The following is a 19,845-nucleotide window of genomic DNA, read 5'->3' as shown; positions in this document are numbered from 1 at the left end:
TTTTCGTCTTGCGAGGCATTCGTCTTGCGGGGCACCACTGTAAATAGGCTCTAGGATTTAAAAAATAAATCTGTTCATTGAATTAAAAGAGAGTGAGTTAAGGCACATACAAATTCACTCATGCACCCAAAAGCATGGAATTATAAGTCAATGTCATATATATATATATAATTGTTTTTCATAAAACATGAAAACAGACTGACAGAAGGGAACGTGTTCAAAATGTAATGTCCCTCTCAAAGGTCATTACTCATTACTACCCAGATAATGACAAACTAGAGCAGTGCAGGCACAAGATGAAAATATAAATTATGTCTCTGAACCATAGTTTGCACTTTACATTCCTGAAGCACTATACCAATATTAACTATTATCTTCAAAGAACCCTTGAGAGATAATAGTACATGTATCTGTATTTGTGACTGAAATACAACAGAGTGAAAACCAACTATTCCAGAAATGGAAGGAGCCTACATACTGAAGGACCCCTTGCTAGTCTTTGTTCAGAGTAGTTAAGAAGTCTTTACAAACCACCCTTCTGAAAAATGTAGGAAGATTTTGTACCTGTTTGTGCTTATTAACTATAGGAATGTGGATCCTATATTCAAAGCATACTCACAATCCGACAATGGGGCAAGTCCTATCATTTTAGGCATGGAAGTGAATAACATAGTATATTATAGTATATAATAACATTGCATATAATAGTATATGATAACATAGTATATAATATAAATAAATATAGCACACACATACACATGTTTTAATGCTTGGATCACAGTTTTTTTTATGTTTGAACATCCTTTTATGCAATTAGTGAGATTGTAATCCATGCCACCCATTATCACAATGATGCCACAATTTCGTCTCAAGATACTGTACCTTTCAGCGTTTTTGTTTGTTTGTTTTGTTTTTGGTATATTTTGTATTTCATTAAGGTAGGCTGGGTGATTCATATCTAAGACCAGAGGATAGTTACTGACTGCCACCAGGAGGAAGAGCTTCTGACACAACTTTTAGGTACTGAGATTTGGTCCTGATGTTGTGGAAGCAGAAGAAGATTAAGGCAAGGGGTAGCCAACATCTATATTCTCAAAAGATACTTTGTTCTCCTATAAATTGTCTAGGGTCCAGTAGTTTGATTTTCTATTCAACTTGATCTCTTTATTGCTGATCAAACTCTACAATAAAGGTAGAGCAGGTTAGCAGTAAGAATATAGTAGTTATAGAGCATGTTTGCTCATGCATGGACAGGTTGTAACAAAACGAGAAAGGCGAAACAGCTGAATGAGTACTGTCTCTTCATCCGTAAATAAATTTAGGGAAGGACAATACTTAAATAGCATGGTAATGAAGCAGCACAGATCCTTACATTCCACCATGCAGATGGTGTGAACCAAGCCACATGAGATCCCAGTTAGGAGACTTTTTACATGGGGGAGGGGAGATGCTCACATCACTTCTTTGGCACAATATTTTTGAACGTGTGCACTGGGGCTTAGTTTCACAGACCACTTAGAGCCCTCAGTCTACCAATTGTTAATTTTTGCTATACATTTCAACATGTGCAGCTTTTATCATATCAGTTTTTTACTTGGGACAGCTGATCAGATGCCATTTTAGAACTGTGATTTGCAACCAAGAGTTTGTTGACACAAATTCCCAAATGATACTTCAAACTGTGCGCAGATCATAATTTGATTGGTGCCATATGGATACTAACACTTTTATGTGCTTTCTGAGAAGAAAATGGACCTATCAATCCCAGCCTACTTGGAATAAACTAAGCTAAAGATGTTGTATTCAGGTGTTTTGTTTTAAAGTATTGTTTGGACAAGTTTCTATGAGAGTGCATGCATTTCCAACCTGTGGGATTATGGTCAGTATTTACACAAACCTAAGACTTGTACTGTTACATTTCATTGTGACCCAAATTGGTACACTGTTTACAAATCTATAAAGACAGTCTGCAGCCTTAAACATACCAGGGAATAATCCTATTGAGCCTAGTAGGATTTACTTCTAAATAAACATGCATAGGACTGTGTTGGCTATCTTTTCCATAATTGCACCAGATTGGCAATGAGGCTTATCTGGCAGCCTCTAAGTGTGCACCATATGGCAAAAAGCCTTTTTGTTTAGGCAAACCTTTGCCTTATTAGGCAGATAATATTTTTGTCTGATGCCTCTGTTTCATCTGCTGCACCTGTCTTTGTTTATTATTATTATTACATTGTATTTTGAAATATAATTTTTATTACTGTATTTAAAATTGGTTTTAGCTGCTTTTAGCTGTCCCATGTTTGCTGTTGTGCATAAGCAGTAGAAAGGTAGATAAAAATCCTTGTATAAAATAAATGAATAAAAGTAAATGCCAAAATCCCTAACCAGCACAATCCTTTGGCCACACATTCAATGTTTTCTGACTATCCTCTGAACCTTCACTTTGTTCCAGAGGTCAGCTATCCTTGACATTATTATGTCCAACTTTATAAAAGCATTCATTTGAACTTATCATTCAAAATCCCATTAAGAAAAGATCCTTCTAAAAACTGTTCGTGCGCCCATGTGTTTATATATATCAGTCTTCAGAGCAGACAAGCCAACACAAGGGCTGCCTTGTGAAATTGTAGTTTTGTCTTTAATAAGCCATTCACTGACAGGCAATTATTCACAAAGGTTGCTCAGTGCTAATTTTTTCTTCATGCTGTGCCTTCCTGTCCCTTGATTGTGGGAATGTGCTCCTGTGAATTATAATTATAAGCAAACATGATCTAGAATGTTTGAAATACTGTGCCAGAGCTTGTGCTCTTCCTCTATATTGATTCTGTTCATTATAAAGATAAAGGACTTCTGAAAGTAAAAGTTTGTCTCTGAAAGGAAATGTATTTGACATAAAGCTGCAGTTCTTGGTAAGACTTGCTGTATCGACTAAGGAATCACAATAGAGACCAAGTCTATTGAAGTCAATGAGATTCTCTTGCCAATAAGGTTTTTGCATCAGGCACTTTAGCATAGAAGATTTTACAGCAAGCACAAAAGTCAATATTGGAATGGCATCGGCAAGACTAAGAAGACCATATGCTCCTCTAATGCTCTTTTCACATGATCTGTGGCCATGTATAACAAACACAGAGAGGGGGAGCAAGAGCATCGAGTTAGACCCCATGCAGTCCTCATCTCTGTAAACACAGAGTCTATACACATATAAGATATATACATTTTGTCTTACTGACACAAGGGTCTCACAATAACAGCATACGCTTTCTCTGCCAGTGCACAAACATTTAGAAGCGATCCTACCCAACCCAGCCAGTGTAACTAATAGTTAGGATCATCTACTTTCTGTCTCTTACTCATTGAACCTTGGATTGTCCCTTAAGCAAAATTTATTACAAAGCAACCCGAGTTCCTTTCTATGTGAGCCACAGTTCACCATGCCCGTCGGAATTAATTCTATGTTAAAATGTGGTTAAGGCAGTGGAGAAACTCATATATATATATATATATCTGTATATTGTGGCACATCAACCATTGACCAAGGCTGACAGCTTTAATTTAATTTGAATATTCTGGGTTCTTAGCTCTCCCTTTGGGCATAATTTTTAATATGAAGCCCATTTGACCAAGGAACATTTCACATCATATGCCCAAGGTATTGCTCATGAAACCACTAGATTATAAAAGGTTGAGATATTCAAATAGGTTATTGTTTATAGTTGCGTTATGCATTTTTAATAGTAGCACTGCACATTTTTATTCGTTTTTAAACCAGGCTTGTTAAAGCATGCTGTAGCACTGAAGTATTTATGTCATACGGGGTAGGGAAAAAATGTATTGCAGTTTTCTGAAAGAGGAATTTGTATTCACAAATTGCTGCTGTGTGCATGGGTTCCTGCTATGATTGATAGTGCCAATCATCTGTTTATATTGGAGAGGAAACAGGGAGTGTGGTTCAGTCTTCTCTCCCAGCTCCCAAAACAGATGATCATTGTGATTTTTGATAATCTGCATGGGGCTGTATATTTGCAGCCCTGTGGAAGCAGGCACACTGCAGCCTAGTGCCTTTGTGCAAAAGGACTAGGGCCACAGAGTGCAACGAACTGCCACTGCTGCTGCCCTATCTTCTATACAGTACCTCCATGAAGTAAATTGTATGGCACACCTGCTGCACTTGTGGACTGACTCTGAATACAGGTAAGATGACACCTTCTATTGAAGCGCTGCCCACTGCTGAAAGTGCAAGCCCTCTGTTGCATTTCATAATATCCTTTTAGGAGGGAGACTACAATCTGAACGATTTTTAGATTTATTTATTTTTTATGTAAACCCCCCACAGATCAAAAATGCCTTCATAATTAAATTCCCTATAGTTCCACAAGGCTGCTTCAGAGCAAGTGACATCCAAGAATCAGCAATTTTATGTAACCATGTGAAAACTATTCGCCCCTTGAGTTGTCTGATCCCTGCTGGACTGGCAGCTGCAGTGACCTTCTCTGTCCATCTGCGGTGATGCAGCTCCAGTGCAGCGAGGAGCGAGTGAGCAGCTCCCTTTCCCAGCAAGTTGCCATAGTGCAGGGGTGTCCAAACGTTTTTCAAAGAGGGCCAGATTTGATAAAGTGAACATGCATGAGGGCCGACCAAAGTTGTTGACCTTTTTTATTTAGGATTTTACCCCCTTTTTTTAGAACCACAGGAAGGAACTGCCTGTGGGGGCCGGATTAAACTGACCGATGGGCCGAATTAATCCCTCAAAACAGACTTTGGATATGCCTGCCATAGTGGTACAAGGCATAAGACATCTACAAAAAGTCCTTGCTTTTGGACTCTTGGCATCTTGAAATGCAACAAATATATTGTTGATGTTCCCTCTCACTTTGGTTTGTTGTGGTTTAATCTGTTGCAGTACCTAGCAATTCATGAAGGTGCGGTCATTGAAAATAAAAATCCTTTCCTCCTCCCTGTTGCTTTCTCTTTGTGTGTTGTGGTGGTTTTAGATTGTAAGCCTGTGGGTAGGGACTGTCTAGTACATACAGCATCTGAGAGCCCTTTTGGCTGAAGAGTAGGGTGATAATGCTATAAGCAAACATACAGATTGAATATGTGAAAATGACATATTACAATTTAATAGGTTAAAAAGTGACATACGGGTCCGATCTGATACAGATTATTTAATAAATATATCTAGTACATGGTTATTTCCATGTTTAAACATCCAAGTATACATTTACACTTAAAAGCTGTACAAAAACCAGCCACACCACAGAAATGATGAATTAAAATTGATTCCTTTTATGACTAATGCCAGCTTGCCACAATAGTTTTACAAAAACTGCATGGCAGAGAAACACAAAGAAAGCACAAGGATACAAATATCACATTGGCTTTCTGTAGGTATGAACTGTAGTCACAGGAGGAAAAGTGTGCTCCAGATTCATCAAAAATGCCATGCTGTCTCTGAGTAAACATTGTTATATAAGGTCATATAAGGGACAGCAGTGGCAAATAGTGATACATTTCCAAAATTATATTTAATTTGAAAACTAATGTGTTTCTACATGGGTTTATAAAGAAGAAATCAAGCCAGACAAAATTGATTGCTTTTTTAATTGAATTACAAAATTAGCAGATGAAATAAATTGTCTGCATGTAAAATATCTAGGCTTCAATAAAGCTTTTCACACAGTGTCTCACAGAACCCTGCTTGGAAAATGAATTAAAACAAAACTGGAAAGAATGTTTCTTGAAAGTAAGGGTAGGAAGGATCTGTGGCCCTCCAGATGTTGCTGGTATACAATTCCCATCACCCTTGACCACTGGCTATGCTAGCTTTGGCTGATGGAGTTGTAGTTCAACAATATCTGGAGTGCTCCAAGTCCTCCAATCTTGCTCTAAACACCCAAGGCATATCAGATAACCCTTTGCATCCCTTCCAACTTAAAATTCTGTGATTGATTGATTGATTGATTGACCCTATCCGGTGTGCCCCCCATGTGTGCTCTCTTTCTCTCTTTACAGTTGTTCTGACTCTAAAATCCAGAGTCGCCAATGAGGTGCCCATGGGCGCAATGGCACCGTTGAGGTCTTTCCCTGGCAGCCAGAGAGCCTGTGAGCCCTCCCCACCCCCACTGTTTCCTTGTCTTGAAATGGTGATGGTTGTTATCTTTTTCTCCCTTGAAAAGTACATAGAGGTGAAAGAGGAAGTTGCAAGAGTGACCGTTCTGCCCACTTCCTTTTTCAACTCTATGCTTTTCCAGGTTCAGGTTAATTCTACTGGATCTGACTTTCTAACCAGATTCCTTGGGAAAGCAAAGTAGGTATACACACTCTTCCCATGCAGGGGTTGGAGTTGATCACAAGGGGAGGAGAAATGGCCAGAAAAGGTGGCACTCATGGCACTCAAAAATCCAAATGTGCCTATGGTCTAACAAGACTAGCAATAGCCAGTTAAAACCCTGTAAGACCGCAACATCGTGCAAAAAAGCATCTAAAACTGACATAGGATACCCTCTTGAGGGCCTGCAAAGAAGGTGAGATTTGCATTGCACCTAAGTGGGGCTTGCATTTTTGTGGAGCCACTACTGAAACAACCCTTTTCTGTCTTCCACTCCAGTTGAGCACACTGGTAGGCTTAAAGGAGGGCCTCTGAGACAGCCTTGAACATTTTATTCTAGAATCAATGGAGACTGAATACTTGCTATTTGCTACATAGTCCACACACACAGTGTAGATCTGTTGCATTCCACCCCCACCCCACCTCACCCTGAAAAGCACTTCTTGAGAAACTGGTTTCATTCAAAAAATAAAAGCTCATTGCAAACTGATTCTGCATTATCTCACAGTGTGTCCAATTGCAAACTGATGAATACAAATGTAGACCAGCACAATGACGTCGTGGGTTGAGATCACAAGCACCACATGTGGGGCATGTGCAGAAAGGAAAAAAACATGGCTAACCTAATGAAGAACCACAATTATGGATCAGAATCAATCTAGATTGAAAGCAGGAAGTTGAGGGTGAGCACAAACAATTCCAGACTGAGAAAAAGCTACATTTTTTTGCTCTACAAATGGATTAGTGCGTCCACAGCCTGAGCTTAAAATATAGGCATGATGACAGTAGGAAAGACAAGTCGTCATCTCTTTTGGCTGTTGGTCCTCATGTGAATTGCCAGTCTTGTTCTGCTCTATGCATGCTTTTAACTGGGGGCACATATTTGCCCCTCCGCAAATTGCTCTCTTCCATTCCCCTTTATGATGAGTGTATTGTTTTCATTACAACCCAACACAATACCTCAGAGATGACAAGTCTGTTTCCCTTAAAGAAAATAGTTGTGTTTTTTAAAAAGAAAATGTTTGTTTGTACAATTGGCACAATAAACGGCACCTCACTATTAATTTAAGAGCTGGTACCAAGGTTACAGGAACTGGATTACCCATAGAAATACCTTCTGATGAGAATTAATGTCAGAAGAGTTTATGATCAGAAAAATTGTTTGTTATGATGTTTTCTTATAGTGCAAGTTTGATCCTACACTTTTCATTGCACTTGTAGTTTTCTCATTTATTCCCACAGCTTTCCAACATGTATTTATTTAATTTACTTTTATTTAATGGAACTGGTACTCCTAAACCTAAAGACCTCTAAGTAGCTTACATAAAATATAATGGTAGAAATCACAGAGCATTGTTATTTCATACAGAAACGGGGGGTCAAAATAGACATTACTTTAACTGTGTAGTTGAGCAACTTTGACAGAGGATTTTAAAAGATTGATTTTAGTTTATGGGGTAACTTCCACTGGGACAGTAGGATATGGCATAGGGAGTTATCCCACCCCAACACAAGAGCAATGAAAATCCTTTTACACAGCAATAAGCCTGGAAGGGGGGTGAGAGGAGAGTTCCCATGGGCACCAGAGATGAAAATGTTGACTATGGGGCATCTGTATTACACTTTTCAAATCCCTAAGTATGGCTAACTACACAATTAAAGCAACTTCTAGCTTGACCCTAAGGCCTACCTGACAGTCTGACTGGAATGGTTGTTACTGTCCCTTTGGTTGTTTCCACATCAATCCTGCAATGCATAAAAGTTTCTACCATCATGAATTGCATAGATACACCATGCCCATTACACTGGATGCTTCCATTCCTTGAGCAATGTGAGAGCAACCATAGGGCATGGCTAGCATATAAATGAGTCACAAGGGTATTTATGACACCAGCCACCTTATATGTCCCTATGTGGGCAAGGACTTTAGCCTAGGTTATGCAGGTCTAAGGCTAACTTTGCATTAATACAACAGTAGCACCAACCTTTCTACACCTAATAAAGAATACTGTATTAGGGAATACAAGACAAAGGGTCTTATGGCACATTAAAGACCAATATATTTATTATGGCATAACCTTTTATAGACTATATGCACCCTGCTGGATGTATTGAAGTGTTTTCCCAAGCCACACATACATATATGCGTGCTTCGGGCAGGAGTGATATTTCAAATAGTAAAGTTAGAAGGAAATGACATACAAAGTAGTACAGACAGCGAGAATTGTATTATTAGCAGTAGCTTTTCATATGCAAAAATTAGTTTTGTTGATAACGCAGTTATATTGTCATTGGCAAGCCAATTAACACATCATGTGATTTTTTAAAAAATCCATTGCACCACAAGTAAAAGTACTGAGCTTCTTGATCAGTTGTAACTTGGTGGTGTTAGGTTGCTGGCCTTTGTTCCAATATGACTCCTTTAGGTAAACTGCAGAATGTCTGGAGGCTGAGATGTTCCTCCATTGGTTTTTCCAATATTTCCATTTCTGATGTCAGATTTGTGCTCATTAATTCTTTTGCGCAGAGACTGGCATGTTTGTCCTATGTAAAACGCAGAAGGGCATCGTTGACAGATGATAGCATATATCACACTGGAAGATGAACAAGTGAACGAATCCCCGTTGTTGTGGATGACAATAAATATATTGGAGAGAATTGCAAACAGCAACACCAGAAGAAAATACACCCACCTGTCCTTGTCTCTTCCGGCAACACTGTTACAGGGACCTAATAATGTCATTCACAACAACAGGAATCTATCTATCTATATCACGATAACATTTGATGTTTCTGATAGAGGTGGACAATACCACAGGATTCTATTGTTTCTGCTATGTTATATGAATATGGCTACACTTCTGGAAATTGTAGGACCTGTTGTTAGAAATTACACTAAAGGTAATCATAATGCTTCTATCATTTTTTCATTGATCTTAACATCATTATATATCTTAACATCATTATGGACTTGCTTCTGGTTAATTTTTAAAATAATAATATACTGGAATAGGCAATCTGCTTATCAGTACTGTTGTGTAGGCAGTTCTTCTGCGCAGGGCACCAAGCTGAAGGGGCACAAATTAACAACAACAATTTATATTTATATGGGCACCTACTCCAAGTACCAAAAGGAATAAGAAATAGGGGCCAGGGGCAAATTCTGTCCTTGCTCTGGGAGCCATATTACCAAAGTCCGCCCCTGTGCTTATTAAGAAACCTATGTAAACAATACACTTTAGGAATTCTGCTAAATTATATAACACATTATTGTTTTCTTTATGATCAGTCTGAGAACATACTGTAATAAAATGTAACATTCCATAAATCATTGAAATGCAAGTTCCCAATTGAATATTGTAGGCTTCTGGTGATGGGGGAGCCTATTATATCATTCAGCCTCAGTGACTATCATTACTCAAAAAGACATATACAAACTTTAGAAATGAAAAAGTATTAGGAGTAGTCTTAGCTATTACTCTCTGACACATCATTCCTTTGCTCCATGGCAGCTTTTGCCTAGGACTAGTGCCATAAGGGTTATGCCTCTTAGAAATGAAGGAGGGGACAGCTGAAAAAACCTTGCAGGAAACCACTCTAGGTCTGACCCTACTCATCTCCCCTAAAGTTTATTTACACCAGGGATGGGGAAACTGTGGCCCTCCATATGTTGCTCAAATACTACCAGCCACAGCCGGCATGTCCCATGGCATAGGCGCCATCTCTGGAGGGCCATGGGTGCCAAGGCACCCACAAAATTTTCACTCTAGGTGCCCGTCCAGGCAACCCAACGTGTTGCATACTGCAGCAGGGCACTCTGCCAGGCTCTCCCACTGCAGGAGTGATGTCACGCGTGTGTGACGTCACATATACGCACTGGGCTCCCACAGTGTTGGGTGGAACCTGGTGTGCCTATCTCATGGTCAGGGATGATGGGAGTTGGAGTATGGCGACATCCATCTCTACAATTCTATGATTCTATGAAACAGAAACAGTCTATATTGTGATCTTTTCTTTCTGATACTTACTGGTAGAACCCTGCTAGTGAAGTCAATGTGGTTTTATTCCTTTGAAGCATTTTTCAGTTATGCATTTCCTCTTGTTGATTACCATCTTGCATCTTCACTCAAGATGTCACTTGTCTTTAACCTTTCTGGTAAACTGGACAGTGTAGAGGGATGCTTGCAGATCTTGTACATTTGCTTCTCTACATTTCCAAGACCGCAACAGGGCCTATTAAAAATTCATTGCAAATGTTAGGCATGCACCATTTTGCACTAGTATAATAAGAGCGTGCAAAAATAAACCACAGAGCCTATTTAAAATGTTATGTCAGCATTTATATGCTGCTTTCTTGCCTACAAATGCAGCTATACAGTTATTTTTAATGTTTGCATTTATTTGGATAAGGAACTTTCTGCTTATTGGCTTTCATAAGGTCACAGCAAACCCGTATGCATATTATGTATTTGTTTGCAGTTCTGTACTTAATAAAAGATCCATTTTGTTTAAGAAGGGTGAGAAGAAAGATTTCTATTCCTGCAAAAACATTTGACAGGCTAGGCTACAAGTTGAGCGGGAGATCTATAATTAGATCTTCCAATCTTGGCATCTCCCACATTTTTAAAAAACAACAACCTTAAAGTGCAGCTACAGAAGATTGTGAACTTGCTCACATTAGTGACAATGGAGGAAGTTGCCCACCTCCATCCCCCACAATGTTTTCCTGATCAAAATGCTCCTTTGTGTGCTGCTGTTTTCCTTGTGACCAATAAAATAAAGTAAAATACAGTTCTCTAGTTTAACACCTTTTATCTCCCCTTCATTTATATACCACTCTTTTCTTTGCTGAAGCTCAGGGGTTGAGTTTCCATTCAGATACTGAGCAGAGAAATCCCCGCTGAGGTTTGGCAACGTTGCCATTTCATGCGCCTCTAAACCAGTGCTCCCCCCCCCCCAGACAGTACTCAATGGCACGCAGTACCAGCACCTTCCCCCACCCTAAATCTTGCGATGACCATCGTGGACCTTTCCAATTCTACTATTCCCTCCGCAATCCCCCTCTCCCAGTTCCTAAGAAAAGGCTGATTAGGTGGAAAGGCAAGCATCAAAGCTTTTATCCCCTTGCCTTTCCCAGCCCTGCAACAGGGCAAGGCTTTGGAGGCACCCCTGGTGCCTGCACCTGCCTGTTGCATATACACACTGCCTTCCCACCCTTTAGCCAGCGGCCATGGGTGGGGCATAGGGGTGTCAGGGGGTGGATGTGGCTTCTGCAAGCCCACGCATGCACAGCCACAGTGCAGCCCTGCTGCTGCGAGTGGGTGGGACAGGGCAGGTGGTTGTTCATCAGGCTCATTGAGTGTTGGACATGGGGGGGGGTCCTGCACATAGCTGGCAAGTGTCCCTTATTTGAAGGGACAGTCCCTTATTCCAGCACCATGTCCCGCTGCTGTCCCTTATTGATGGATGTCCCTTAAATGTCCCTTAAATGATATCCCTTAAATTTCAAAGGAAGCAGCTCCTCTCCCTCCCTCCCTGCCGGCCAGGGAGGAGGGAGGCTCCAACTGTGTTGCTTGGCTGTGTTGCTCACCCAATAAGAAGTCTAAGAACGACTGGGAGGTGTAGCTTGCATGCCTTGTGTGTGGCTAGTTAATGCAAGCTGAGGGGGGTTTTGAATGCTGGACGCCATTTTGGTGCACGTGCAGTGCAAAGCCAGGCGGGGAGCCATCTTAAGTTGAGGCTGCATAGGCCTTGTGGTGCATGTGATTCAGATTCTATTCAGTTGAACCTCTGGTTACAAAGTTGGTTGGACAGTGTTCTCAAAGCTACCAGCATGAGTTTGACCAGACTGCAGGAGGACAGGAAGACTGGAGTGCCTGGAACAGGTGAGGCTGCAGGTCCCTTATTTTGGCTGCTGGTCCCTTATTTTCAAATCCGTAAGTTGACAGCTATGGTCCTGCAAAGCACCCCCGGTGAAAAGGGAGGCAGTGGCAGAAGGTGGGTTGCCATGAGCCTGGTGAGTGGTGTCAAGGATAAGTACCGTAAGTGCGGGTAAGGATATTACAGTCAGGTCTGGAGTGCACAGAGAGAGGAATTAACTCTCCTCTGCAGCAAGCCTTACAACAATCCCTTCCCCAACTTTTATTTGCAAAGGGAGGAAAGCTGTTATCAACACCAATGGCAGTTTTCTTCCTAGGGTAAATAGCAACTTGAGGGCAGGGGTTATTTTTCTAAAACCCTACTGGAGGGATAAGGTTTCAAAACAAAACAAAACCTCACTCCACACCTCCAGTCCCAACCCTGATTGCTAGCCATGGTTGTTGTTTATTTTTATTTTTTTAAAAAATCCAGACGTGTTAAATGCAATTACACATATAAATTATCATCTGGTTCAGCCCTTTGGAGAAAATGGGAAAAGCTGCCATCTTTCATGCTCTCTCAGCAAAAGACTGGGGTGATTGCCTCATGTGGAGCTTGTATGGGGAGGGGGCACCCTTCTTTCTTAAATATATTTGTGGCAATCAGTGACCACGGAGAGCATTTTACTTCGAACATTAATTATGCCCATTTCAGCAAGACTTCGGCACATTTAGCTTTTGCTAGGTTGTGCTCATTTCTGTGTATGCAAAATAAAGACACATTTCCCCTCTTATTTTCTCTGTTCTCTGTGGCAGCTCTTTATGCTTTGTAAAATGACTGAAGTGTTCTTAGCAAAGCAGGATCTTAGTAGGTCATTCTCACCCCAAACTGTTATGAGAAGTAGGCACTGTTCTCACGAGTTGACTTTTTAATTAAATGATTTTTTAAAGTTATATCTCTTTGGCGTGCCTTCATGAATATGCACGAGCACAATAGATGTAAGCTGTTTCATGGCCCATTGTTCACCTTAAAAAGCCATAAGCTGCCTATGAGCAATATACTGTGTTTTTTGCTTTTCATGTCAGAATTAGAATAACTTGTTTTTGCCTTGATACTTGCTTCAAAATAGCACAGTAGGTTACATGTTGGGGAACCCTTCATGATAGTTTCCAAAGATTGTGCACAATTCTTTTGTTACTCCACCTCTTTCATCTTTGAAGGAGTCTCTAATTTTCTTCACGCTTCTATCACATCTCCATATCCCTTGAGAACTTCCCCCCTGGCAAATATAACAACAGAAAACGTCTAGTAAAGAGACTTTTAGAAAATTAGCTGTTATATCAAAAATGCTTGAAATCCTATTTTGGAACTCAGACTTTCTACCACTGAACACAAAAGTAATCTCTGGGGAGTAAGAGTTCTCTTGCAGTTTTTCCCCCATTTCTTTTTTCTCTTTTTGTTTATGGATAACTTTGAGAGAATCCACAGGCATGATTCTTAAGCTATCTGTCACAGGAAATTAAGGGGGGGGTGTCTTCATTTTGAAAGTAGATTTGCAAATTTCTAAATTGTGGCACTGGGAATACATGTTTAATTAAATTCAATTTTTAATTCTGACAATTATCACTAGTATTATTAGTTATTAAATCTGTATACTGTCCTTCAACTGAAGATCACAGGGCAGTTCATAACATAAAAATGCAAAATGAGAAGACAAAATACATAATAAAACAAAAACAAACTAATACTCCCCAACACATTTAAAAGGCCATAGAATATTTAATCAGCCAAAGGCCTAGTTATAGAGAAAAGTTTTCACTCGGCACCTAAAGATATGAAATAAAAGCAACAGCTGAGCCTCCCTAGGGAATTGTGGGTATATTCTCAGTTGTTTCAAGTCATGTCAATCTGCTTTCCCATCTAGTGATCTGTTATTCTAGTGCCAAGTTAAAACACAGCAAAACAACTCTTGCCCATGGTTTAATCATGGATAAGGTGGATGACCTGATGCATATTAGCAAGACCTGAGCAGGTGACCTGGAGGACCCTGACCAAGTATCTCCCAGATATTCAGTTCAGCACCAGTCCAAATCAAAGAGGTGTGTGTGCATGGCAATCACCTGTAGATGTCCCATCATTCTCATCAGGAAACCAATCCATCAGGGACCTGGATGTAACAGTTGCAGAGAGAAAGCAGAGATCTCATACCTGTCAACTGCCCCAGAAAAAATGAGACATCCCATTTTTCTTGCAAGAGGACAGCTGCCCAAATGGCCGCTGTGATCTCACACAATTTCGGGCAGCACTTTTTTTCAGGCATGGCACACAAAAACTATCATTTTGGGGCACTGCACAAGATCATTGTCCCCAAAGAAAGAAAGAAAGAAAGAAAGTGCTTTTGGGGGCTGTGATCTTGTGCAGTGCCCCAAAACATGTATTTTTGGGCACCGAAAAAGCACTTTGGGGGCCCCCGCAATGTCACCTGGGTCATATGACTTGTGCAGAAGTGCAGACCTGCAAGACAGCATCTCAGATTTGGGCCACATCATGTTGGGAACTTCAGTGTTAAAAGCAATTTGGTCTTGCTTCGGGCAACTCAGAACTTTAGGGCAACCATGGGTCTGTCTCAATACATTGTTCACATTATAGCAAATCATAATCTTGATTTGGTGTTTGCTACAGAGAAAACAGAGCGACCAGGTGGTGCTGGTAAAGTTAAATTGTCTACATACAGTATTTGAGTATTATAAAAATACATTTTAGGCAACAGTTTCATGTAGAAAGCTGTTTACAACCCTCAAAAGGAGACAGATCAATTCTAATAACACTTTGAACTTCTAACTGGCTTAACATTTTAATTAATACCTTTGCCAGATCAGTTAAGGCTTTTGATTCACTATTTTTCAATTTGTAAACCTCTTCAGAATATTAATCACTGTGTAACTTCTTGGTATCCTGGTTTCCAGACAAAGTTTAAAAGTAGCATAAATCATTAAAATATAAGCATATTTAGCTTTCAAAAAAAAATTAAGTCAGCAGATTTCATCTGCTGGAGTCAGATTTAAAACTATAGAGTAAATGTATGTAAACCATAGTGAAATAAAATTAATTATTTAATATAGGTTCTTTAAGGGACTCTAAATGTTACTGGGGTTATTTTAAAATTAGGGGGGAACAGACAGATCATAGGAACTAATAAAAGCACTATCAAAACACACAGAAACAGTGTGGGAAAACAATCACAGGAAGAGGAAAATAAACCAGAGGTTAAAAGACTGGGAAACTAAATATGCCTTTGCCTGGCATTAGTGTATGCACCTGGAAGGAGTTCCACAAGGTAAATGCCACAGCCAAAAAAGCTCTCTCTCAAACCATCTATTGTCTCATTTCGCAGACCAATCAAGTTGCTGTAATCAGAGGGCAAAAGAGCATTAGACACTTACACACTACACACACACAATATCCCATGCATTGCCTATTAAAGATGATTCGCAAGCAGACAATTCCAAAGATGTAGGGCTGAGTCCTGGCTCCTACCAAGCCTATGGAGACAGAGGCTCTTATCTGAGAGTGAGGAGGAAATCTTTATTGAGGCAGAGAAGAGATACCACCTTTGGTAACAGATCTCAGCAGCAGCTATGCTAAAGCTCAGGCTTCCTCAACCTCGGCCCGCCAGATGTTTTGAGACTACAATTCCCATCATCCCTGACCACTGGTCCTGCTAGGTAGGGATCATGGGAATTGTAGGCCAAAAACATCTGGGGAGCCGAGGTTGAGGAAGCCTGCTATAGCTACATGACAGGAAAGGTGGGGCTAGTCAGGCTGGAGGCAGTGGACAAAGTTCAAGGAGTCCAAGTTGAGAGTAAGGAGGAATCAGAACTGCATGGAAGCAATGGAGTTAGTCCCAATGTGGGTGGCACACCCAGCTCCCGGGCTTTTAAGATGAAGCAAAGCACACTCATGAGGCTGCATGAAGACTGCAGAGTGTGCAAATGATCATTGTGTCAGGAGGGATGCATCTGTTCCCAGTGAAAGGAGCAGCTCCTGGGTCTAGGCCTTCTGACTTCCAGTTCTTCTGCTCCCAGCAGTGGGCTGCTGCTTTCCCAGGTTCCGTTGCTGGGCTCCTTTCCCCAGGAGGGTAGAAGTGAGATGGGAGTCCTGCTAATTTTGGGGAGGGGAAGTAGCTGTCTTGTCCAGCCTCTGTTTCCGAGTCTCAGCCTTGTACTGCTCCGCCATGTTATCCTCCTGTTCCCTCTCCTCATTCATCTCAGCCTGCCACTCCACCCCAAGCCCAGCAGGACCTCATGACTTGGGTTGTAAGACAGAGGAGAAGATTACAGGTTTTAACTGTCAATTGATCCACTAAAAATTATCTCTTAACCGATAGCTTTACTATATTTGCATACTACTATCCAAACTTTATTGATGTACTTAAGAAAGTATGAGATAACATATCCAACTACATTGTTCAAAGACTATCTTAAATGTGTTATTCTTCATACCTTCTGACAGCAACACTTCAGACTCCAAAAAGCTTCACAAATAAAGATGTGTGCTGATTATAATCTGCCCTGAAAATTTATTCATTGGCTGATATACCAATTAAATTGATTAAAGGTACAGTCCTATATACAATGGTACCTCGGGTTAAGAACTTAATTCATTCTGGAGGTTCGTTCTTAACCTGAAACTGTTCTTAACCTGAAGCACCACTTTAGCTAATAGGGCCTCCTGCTGCCGCCGCCACGCGATTTCTGTTCTCATCCTGAAGCAAAGTTCTTAACCCGAGGTACTATTTCTGGGTTAGTCTGTAACCTGAAGCATCTGTAACCCAAGGTACCACTGTATGCACAGAATAAATCCAATTGAAGTCCATAAACAGGCTTACAAAGTATCATCCTTTAATGGGTGCGTTCTTTGTTTTGAAGCAATGGTGGATACATCTGGCTTATGTCCCTTATGTCCTTGATAGTAACTCACAGGGTTCAACCCTGCCTTTACGGAACTTTATTCTGTAAACATCCTGTATACTTTGTCATCTTTGATAAGAGTTCTTCTAAACAACTCAGCCCTGAGTGCTCACTGCTCACTGGAAGGACAGATCCTGAAGCTGAGGCCACCTCATGAGAAGAGAAGACTCCCTGGAAAAGACCCTGATGTTGGGAAAGATGGAGGGCACAAGGAGAAGGGGACAACAGAGGACGAGATGGCTGGACAGTGTTCTCGAAGCTACCAGCATGAGTTTGACCAAACTGTGGGAGACAGTGGAAGACAGAAGGACCTGGCGTGCTCTGGTCCATGGGGTCATGAAGAGTCGGACACAACTAAACGACTAAACAACAAAAACAACAGTGGCCGATTCATTCAATGTTGTAAATTAAATTATCAGCCATTAGCACATCTGAATTTCACAAGCATAAAGACTAGCCAAGGAGGAAAAGGAAGAATCCCATTTCATGAGAAGTTACAGTTTTCAGATAGAAAAATATGTGCTTAGCTATCAGTTTCTTTTGCCTCAGTTGGTCTTGCTTTGAAAGATCTATTTAATTATCCTCTTTGTTTAACCCTGCAGGGTGTAAATTCAAGCATAATTTAGGGATGATTGCTCAGAGGAAATCAAACTCTTATTGGCAGAAAACCAGTTCCTGTCTTTCTTTTTAATATGCTATTTTGCTGTTATGGTTAAATATCTCTGTTAATGTTCCATCCAGAGCACCCTATCTCCAGATACTTATTTATTTCAACCATGTCTATGATAGGTTCATAAAAGTTACCCTTAAGCTGTATCATATGAAAGTTTATTTGGAATGCGTGCTCTTCGGGGTGTGTTACAAACAGGGACAAGCATAAAGCAGGCATTCAATGAGTCAAAAAATAAATACGGAAAAAAATAATTTATAGGGTATTTATCTTTCTTATTGTAAGAGGAGCTGAGCGTAATTACCATATAGCACGTTAATTCAATTGTACTTTCCAAACACAATTGAAGAATGAGTTACGCATAAGGCACACTACATATGCATCATCTTTATTTGCAAATCTATTCACCACAACAAACAGATTCATACAGAATAGGAAACAAACAAAATAAAACATTCACACTGATAAATGGGCTTCAGTGTTTTTGATGACTTCGTTAAACAAGATAAACAACACAAGCAATAACTTCATATTCATAATTTGGGCTGGATAAAATATATGGGCAATTCACTGCCTCCTTTAAGATGACCCAGTGGCATCTGGGCTGCACAGGCAGACAAGGCCTCAATCACAGTTTGTTGCCCATGCAAAGGATAATTTTTCATATTAGAAATGAGAGGATGAATGCGTTTGACCCCGTTAAGTAGAAAATTTAAAAGAAAACAAACTTCTGTGAAGGCTTTAAGCAAGAATAAAGATATGCACAATCAGACTCATGGATGTTCTTTTAGGTTTTGTATTACCCAGAACCTTAGGGATCTTTTCTTCCCCTGAAACATGCGTCATCTTATTCACATGTGAGCACTCTGAGCAAAGTCTCTCTCATCATCTTGAACTACTCCTAGTCCAGCCACAGTTTCTACAAGTACTGCAATGAGCCCTGAGATCCATGAGAAATATCTTAGACTTGACAAATCCACAAATGCTTTCCTCTCTATATCTACTGTATACATAGAGGCTACTGGTAGCTACTTACCTTGGTAGACTCATACTTAGTCTTGTGATCTTTAATTTCAGGTCTGTTAAGCAGGGTAATCTTAGCTAATCGGCTACCAGGCATTCAAATAGGTCTGAGATGTAGGTAGCAATTGCTGCACGTGACCCGGAAAAACTGTGTGTGGACAAACGTCAGCTCCCTCGGCCAGTAAAGCGAGATGAGCACCGCAACCCCAGAGTCATACGTGACTGGACATAACTGTCAGGGGTCCTTTACCTTTACCTTTAACCTAGAATGATAGCCATGTTCAAATATATAAAAGGATGTCACATAGAGGAGGGAGAAAGGTTGTTTTCTGCTGCTCCAGAGAAGCGGACATGGAACAATGGATCCAAACTACAAGAAAGAAGATTCCACCTAAACATTAGGAAGAACTTCCTGACAGTAAGAGCTGTTCAACAGTGGAATTTGCTGCCAAGGAGTGTGGTGGAGTCTCCTTCTTTGGAGGTCTTTAAGCAGAGGCTTGACAACCATATGTCAGGAGTGCTCTGTTGGTGTTTCCTGCTTGGCAGGGGGTTGGACTCGATGGCCCTTGTGGTCTCTTCCAACTCTATGATTCTATGATTCTATTCTAGAACTCAGCTATACAGCTGCAAATAAAAAGTTTTAAGTGCAATATACAATGTGATACTAGATGGAAATGGTGAGCCTTATGGAAAACTAAACGTATTTTTTAAAATGCTTTAAAAAAAAGCATTTTCAGAATGGTTTTTAGGTGTATGTAGATTCCACCCTAAAGTAAAAAGTTGTGGGCTGGAAAGGCAGAGAGAGAGAGAGAGAGAGAGAGAGAGAGAGAGAGAGAGAGAGAGAGAGAGAGAGAGAGAGAGATATGGTTGATTTCTGCTTGAATGCAAGGCTGCAACTATGCTAGAAACAAGACTCTTTTGGGGTGTTAAGGCTGTGAACCCTTCCACTGTAGGCTCAGGTATACGGTAAATAAACCACATTTTCAAAA

General features: G+C 40.4%; 1 protein-coding gene across 2 annotated transcripts in view; it reads right to left on the bottom strand.

The window, feature by feature from the left end:
• DOCK1 (dedicator of cytokinesis 1) overlaps window positions 1-8,121 on the bottom strand; it is a 383,360-nt gene extending 375,239 nt beyond the window's left edge. For both annotated transcript variants that reach the window (XM_081912599.1, XM_081912601.1), the window contains exon 1: window positions 8,025-8,121. In XM_081912599.1, coding sequence (XP_081768725.1) covers window positions 8,025-8,118 — 94 coding nt within the window. In that variant the 5' untranslated portion in view covers window positions 8,119-8,121. The remainder of the gene's footprint in view (window positions 1-8,024) is intronic.
• Between the last annotated feature and the right edge of the window lie 11,724 nt (window positions 8,122-19,845).

This window comes from Podarcis melisellensis (genome assembly GCF_964234715.1).
Source record: "Podarcis melisellensis genome assembly, chromosome: 5".
Lineage (NCBI taxonomy): Eukaryota > Metazoa > Chordata > Lepidosauria > Squamata > Lacertidae > Podarcis > Podarcis melisellensis.
The sequence above is the reverse complement of the archived record's forward strand: the minus strand, read 5'-3'. Positions and strand labels throughout refer to the sequence as shown.